The 7,171-nt window shown below is 51.7% G+C and overlaps 1 protein-coding gene across 1 annotated transcript; it reads right to left on the bottom strand.

Moving 5' to 3' along the window:
• Positions 1–4,024: 4,024 nt before the first annotated feature.
• Positions 4,025–5,422, bottom strand: LOC140213540 (uncharacterized). The gene has a single exon (XM_072284782.1). The coding sequence runs from the start codon at positions 5,337–5,339 to the stop codon at positions 4,239–4,241; it is 1,101 nt and encodes a 366-aa protein (XP_072140883.1). The 5' UTR covers positions 5,340–5,422; the 3' UTR covers positions 4,025–4,238.
• Between the last annotated feature and the right edge of the window lie 1,749 nt (positions 5,423–7,171).

Genomic DNA, 7,171 nt, shown 5'->3' with positions numbered 1-7,171 from the left:
ATGCTAGCACGTAGAGGAGGAGCGAGGCGATATTGTGGGACGTGTGTGGGTGTCTCAGGGACAGGGTAGCCAAGGCGAGATGGTATAGCGCAGCCCTGACGGCTGCGTCTGAGACGTTGGAGCTGACCATTGCGATGAGCCTCCACAAGCTCGCCTACGGTGTTGTGGATACCAAGCTGAAGAATCCATTTTGTGGAAGCATGTGGAGGCAGCCCAAGAGCCGCTTTCACTGCCTTCCGCAGAAGGGCGTCCATCTTCTGAGTTTGAGTGAGGGTGAGATTGTGATAGGGGAGGTGATATTAGAGCCGGCTGATTATCAGAGCCTGTACTATGTGGAGGACGTCTTTCTTGCGAAGGCCTCTTCTACGATTAGTAATGCGGTTTATCAAATATGTGACTTGTGCTATCTGCTGACCGAAAAGGCGCGTATATAGTGTGCGAGGCTTTGCCATCCGACTGAATGTGGAGGCCCAAGATACGGAGTCTAGCTACCTGAGGGATGGGGCTGCCGTGTAAGAACAGGGAGATATTAGGGGATTCGTCGGTTCTGCGCCGCGCCCTGTGCATGAGGAGCAATTCAGACTTTTCGGCTGCACAGGAAAAGCCTCCCGTGGCTGCATAGTTCTGCACGACACGTACAGCTTCCTGGAGAGCATCCTGGATGGCCCCGTCGGATCCCTCGGTTGCCCAGATCGTAACGTCGTCGGCATAGAGAGCGTGCCGGATGGTGGGTATCTGGTCTAGTAAAGGGGGCAGCTTAGCCATAGCCACGTTGAAGAGGGTGGGCGATAAGATCGAGCCCTGTGGTGTTCCTCTACCTGTGAGTGCGATGACGTCCGACCGGAGCTCTCCTATGCTAATAGTGACTGTGCGGTCCGACCGGAAAGCTCTGACGTAGTTATAGGTACGTGTGCCGCATTGGGAAGAAGCCAATTCGTCAAGTCTGATCCCTCCGACCTTAAAGCTTAATGCATTGCCTAGTGTGCAGCAGGGTTTCGTCTTCACGTGTTACAGGAATGTAACATGCTGCCGAACTTTTATTTTACAGTCAATATGATGTCGGTGTGTTGAAGGCAGACAGCGCAGAAACTTAGAATCGCGTAAAAGTGTAACTATAGTGATGGTATTACTACATATCAGACCGACTGCAAACTTTATTACGCCATATTCGAGCAGATGCACAAAAAATAACGCAGAAGAGGAAACATGGTTTCTATGCCAAAGCAGGGAAAATCGTGGTGCTGTATCAGCCCGATTCAGGATGGCGCCCACTTACCCTATTTTCCCTGCATTTATTTATTTATTTATTTATTTATTTATTTATTTATTTATTTATTTATTTATTTATTTATTTATTTATTTTCTATTGTGTCAAGCATACTCCAACCAAGTACTGCGGTCTTGTTCGTTTCGCAAAGGCCTCCGAGGAAAGCGGATGGAAATATTTCACAGCATACCTTGGGGAGAGCTATATCTCGAACCAGAGAGGGATCTCGGAAATTTTTCTCAATGGGTTCAACATCAGTATCTCTTATAAGGCATGATTGTCTGCGCGAAAAAAAGAGAAAAAAAGACGACCACACAAGGATACATTGACAGCACACGCGCAAAATACAATACGAGTTTAATAGGGAGCTTTTTTAGCCTACTCAAGCGTCTTTGCGTATACCCATATGCCCCTGCTATAGTGTTCTCTCGAACTCATTTTGTGTTCACTTGTGTACGTTGTTATTTCTTGCATTCTTTCTTGCCCGCCCGGCGGTTTGCGTCCGTTCACTTTGGGTGCGCAAAACCTAGAACTCCCTATTGTCTTTTCGGGGTGCACATACATCGGATCACTTGGCAGTGCCCTTGCGCAGACAGAGGGCGAATGAACCGCGGGAAGAATTCCTCGGAGCTGCATACACAGCGTTATATTGGACCATGCCATTCTTTGTGTAAAGCAAGTACTCGGATTTTTCTTTTCTTTTTTTCTTTTTTTGTGACGTGAGAAGCAGGATGACGGCAACGATGATGTAGTATATGACGGCATGAGGACAGTATTTTCTTCTTTTTTTTTTCCAGGCATTCACAAGCTGTTATATATATATATATATACATATATACACATACCCACACATTTGTGAACCTCCTTGATAAGCTACCACGAGTTACCACACGCGCACCCGCTCTCGTCACTCGGGAAAGCCAGTCTGTGGCCGAATGGGAATTAGCGCGTTTCGGGAGTTCTATGTGGCTTCGCGGCGTTGGCACGACGGAAACATGCGTGCGACGGTGGCCCCCTCTACTCCGTGTCATACGTCAGGTGCAACACTGTGGAAGCTACGCAATAAGTGCGGTGCCCAAATTTCGTCACTCCGCGCGTTCCGTCTATGCTTCGCTGGGAGCCAGCGGCGTTTGCTCGCACGAGCATGCACGTGAGGCCCCTCGCGACGGGATGCACACACAAAAAAAAAAAACAATGAAAAGGAAATTGACGTAGAACAACGTGTTAACAACCCGAATGAGCGCATGGTTTGTCTGCTTCTTTGAATTTATTGAAATTTAGACAATACACATTTGTCCAGGCGGAGAGGGCTAAAGGTGACACACGTGCTCACCTTTAGCCACGTCTGAAGCCACGCTTAGAAGGGTATAAATTCTTGTTTTCGTTCAGAAGTGACCGTATAGATATATAGAAAATTTCCACAAAAATTCGTCAAAGGCACCGAACTGTTTCTAAGTGCGAACGCAGCCACCGCAAAAAGTATATCTAGCATCCACAGCGTTGCACCTGATGTTTGAAATGGAGTATAGATATGTTCAGGTTGTTGGGCTTGCGCAGCCTGTGGCGAACACATATGCGGCTGTCAGACACACAGACGTAGACGTACGCTACACTGGGGACAACGTTACAGGAAGTATCTCCTACAATAAAATAGTGTACAGTGAATATTCCGAGAAGCCAGAGTGGTTCACTTTGTCGAACGAGCTCTGCCGAATCTCAAGCGATGTTAATGGGACTGTGCAGGCCAAGTAGGGGCACGAATTTTTAGCATTAGTAAAGTGTCGTGTTTCTGTGTGCGATAAAAAACTATACAGGCAATGAGGAAAAGAGAAGTGATCTCGGCCTTAAAGGCTAGAGTATCGAGCGGCTGCACAGCTGGGAGGCTTGATCCCCCCTTCGCCCTCTCGAACTTTCTTTATATATCATGATCATGATCAGCCTGGTTACGCCCACTGCAGGGCAAAGGCCTCTCCCATACTTCTCCAACTATCCCGGTCATGTACCCTTTTGCCAACTGATGCAGCGGTGGCGTAGAGGTAGAGTACCCGCCTCGCGTGCAATAGGACCGTGGTTCGGATCCCGGTGCCGCGCAATTTTCCACCGGACTAAGAAACAAAATCCACGTGTTGATAAAATTGCACACACAGGCCTGGAGTGCCGACTTATCCCACTGACCAGAACCGGTAACGCACTCCCTCACCCGATCAGGATTGGCCACCCTGGTGCAGCACTTGGCCACAACCTCCTATATGAATACAACAATCTTTATATATTTACACAATGCTGTGGGGCTCCCGCACCGCGGGACGGCGCGCGCAACGGCTGGCGCCATGGAATACGACGAAGCGCGTACGCTTCACGCTCTTCTTCTGGCCCGCCATTAAAGAGAAGCGTATATTTTGTAAGACTCGTCTTCAATATACGTTACATTTTCCTGGTGGAGGTGCTGGGTACATGCTACCACGCCCAGATCGAACGCCGTCTACAATCGCAGTACGAAGTCCGGTCGAGCTGACTCCTGTTCACGTACGGACAAGCCGTCGACTTCAGGGACTGCCACCTGAGCACGAGCCTATACCCAATCGAGTCGGAAAGATGAGTACATCAGTTCCGTCTTCCTCACCCGCACCGGCCGAGGTCGTCCTTAACCAGCCGCTAATCTCCACATCCTTCCATGGGGACACTTTCGAGGATATTGAGGACTGGCTCGATCACTTTGAGCGTGTCGCAGATTTCAATGGATGGATGGATGAAAAACGTTTATTCAACGGATTGAGAGTTTGCAGGCCGAACATGGCCCTTTACATAGGTGGAGTCCTTAGTCTGGGACCCCACTGGACGAAGCTGCTACCCGCGCCCGTTGGACTAGAGCCCTTTGGGACTCCAGCGCCGAGCAATTGAGTAGGGCTGCCTCCCATGCCTCTCTAGTGGGGGAAGGGTTGGGGGGAAGGGACGGATTCATCTGACATGCTCACACCATGTGAAAGTTATCGGAGACTTCCCCACAGTGAGGGCATCGCCCATCAACTTTTGGGTCAAAATGTTTTGCTATTGCAGGACACAACAGGGTGTTTGTCTGCAGGCGCCGCAGTGTTCGTTCATCGGCCTTACTCAGGCCCTTAGCAGGGACCGGGAAAAGCCGATGACGTTCGCAATAGTCTGCCAGAATTTCCCTGAACCGCAGAAGCGGTTGTCTAATCTCTGAGCCGGAAGAGTCTGGTTGAGGTGCCCGGTGGGTAAGCGCTCGGGCGGCCGCGTCTGCAGCCTCGTTACCTCTAAGGCCCTGGTGGCCCGGAGTCCAAATAATGCGTTTGGGTGAGGGGTCCGATTCCCTCACGGCTCGCTGTAAAATGCGGTAGGCTAAAGGTGATACCTCGCCCGCCAGGTAGTGCTCACAGGCTCTGCGCGAATCTGTGATGATTACCTTCGAATTTGGGTCCGAGGCGGCAAGTGCTATAGCAACCTCCTCGGCCTGCGCGGAGTTGAAAGCGCGGTAGGAAAGTCCGTTAACTCGTTGGTCCTGGTGAACTACGGCAGCCGTGTAGAATCCAGTGGGCGACGGCCCTGCCACATCAACGTAGTATACACCCTGCTTTAATCCATATTGGTGTTCGAGAGCCCGAGCGCGCGCCTTTCGTGTGCCTTCTTGTGTCTGCGTGTCCATGTTGCGCGGGAGTGGAGGGACCCAGAGCTTGTGACGCCAGAGCTCCGGAAGCCTGCATGTCTCCTCTGGAATGCACTCGTGTTGTATGTGCAAGCGGTCTAGCAAGTGACGCCCGGACACCGTCTGCGAGAGTCGCGTGTATTGGTTCACAAGGTGGGCCTCCTTTAACTCCTGGTAGGAGTTAAGCACACCTAGAGCCAACAACTTAGCGTTGCAGGTAGCCACCGGGAGGTCCAAAGCTCGCTTTGTAACCTTCCTTATGATGGCGTCGATGCGTTCATCGTGTTTCTTTGTAGTTCGAAGGTAGGGTACGGAGTATAGGATCCTGCTGGTTACGAAGGCATGGGCGAGCCGAAGCGCGTCCCTGCCCCGCAACCCGCCGCGTTTGTTGGAAACGCGGTGGATCATACGTCCGACCTGTTCGCCTATGCGTTTGAGTTTGTCGATAGTGGATTCCGGGCTGAGTCTGTGATGGATGAACAGACCCAGGATCCGGATCTCCTCGACCGCTCTAATAGGACCTCCCATCAGAAAGAGACGCAAACTCGTGTTGTCTTTGGGATTGGTTTTAATGTGAAGAAGTTCCGATTTCGCAGGAGCGCATTGGAGACCACAGTGGATAGCATAGCTATCGACGATGGAGGCGGCCCGCTGGAGGCGGTCCTCCATTTCCCCAACGCTCCCTTCGGTAGTCCAAATTGTTATGTCATCCGCGTAAAGTGCGTGTTGGATGCCTTCCACCCGGGCCAATTGTTGTGGAAGCTGCATCATGGCAATGTTGAAAAGGAGTGGCGACAAGACCGCTCATTGGGGAGTGCCCCGTGTGCCCATGGTGTATGGGCCATATTCCTCGTCCTCGATCTTAAGGAGGGCCTGACGCTTCGAGAGGAAATCTCTGACGTAGGCGAATGCCTTGTGCCCGCAATCCGTGGTGCTCAGGTTTGCCAGGATGCTGCCGTGACGAACGTTGTCAAAGGCCCCCCTAAGATCGAGGGCAAGGATGGCCTTGTCGTTGTGTCGCATGGCTGTGGGTCGTATTATGTCGCGATGTAATTGGAGGAGGACGTCCTGTGCAGACATATGCGGGCGGAAACCAAACATAGTGTCTGCAAAGAGGCCCTTAGCCTCCATGTACGGAGAGAGGCGATCGCGAACCATCTTCTCCATAAGTTTGCCCACACACGAAGTCAGTGAGATGGGCCTTAAGTTGTCGGTATTTACGGTCTTGCCTGGCTTAGGGATGAAAGTGACCAAGGAGGTCTTCCAATCAGGAGGGAGTGGACGCCCGTCCCAGATCTGATTAATGTACTCTAGCAAGTGAAGGCAGGCCGAGTCCGGAAGATTCGCCAATAGTTTCACTGTTATGCGATCACGGCCCGGAGCCGTACCTCTGCGCATCTTAGCTAAAGCCGCCCTAAGGTCGTGGAATGTAAAAGGGGCATCAAGATCTGGATTAGGCTTGCCCGCGTACTCGTACTCGGGCCCAATCGGGTCCTCTATGCGACAGAGATACCTGTCGCATAGCGTGTCCGCGAGTTGAGCTGTCGTGCCTTGGTACCCGCGCAAAGCTCTCAGAAGTTGTCGTTGCGTCTCCCCTCTCGTCTGAGTGGGGTCAATGAGGCTGCGAAAGAGACGCCACGTCCCTCTCGAGCTCATTTGACGCGCTGCCAAATTGCACTTTTCGATCCAATTTGAGTCCGTGAGCTGGGCAGCATACGCTGCGGCTTGCTCCGTGAGTTCGGTAATGCGAGCCTTAAGCTTCCGATTCAGCTTTTGCTTCTTCCACCGTTTGGTAAGGCTTCGGCGCGCCTCCCACAGGTGCATTAGGTGATTGTCCACTGCGGGGATGTCTTCGGAAGTCTGAACTGTCGTAACGTGTTGTTGCTGTATTGTGTGTAATTGCTTTGCCCACTCAGCGTAACCGCTGGAAAAGAGCAAGGGAGGTACCTCCTGCATTCTGAACTTATTCCAATCGGTCAATTTGGCCTTGCTCCACTTTTTGCGAGCCGCCTTCGCCAGAAGAGTGATCCGGAGAAGGCAGTGATCGCTACCAAGACAGTCCCCCAGGTTCTCCGAGGCGGCATCTTTAGCGTTCTTAGCGAGAGATAGGTCAGGGCATGTGTCACGCGTTACCGAATTGCCCACGCGCGTGGGCCATGCCGGATCCGTGAGCAGCGTGAGACAAAGTGTGGATATTAACTCCGCCAGTTTGCGTCCTATGGCCTTCTCAAAGTGGTATC

Source organism: Dermacentor andersoni, chromosome 10, assembly GCF_023375885.2.
Source record: "Dermacentor andersoni chromosome 10, qqDerAnde1_hic_scaffold, whole genome shotgun sequence".
Lineage (NCBI taxonomy): Eukaryota > Metazoa > Arthropoda > Arachnida > Ixodida > Ixodidae > Dermacentor > Dermacentor andersoni.
Note: the sequence above shows the minus strand (reverse complement) of the source record. Positions and strands in the feature narration are given on the sequence as shown.

Excerpts from the sequence above, each read along its gene's own strand:
- LOC140213540 (XM_072284782.1), bottom strand. The coding sequence starts at position 5,339 with ATGATCCACCGCGTTTCCAACAAACGCGGCGGGTTGCGGGGCAGGGAC.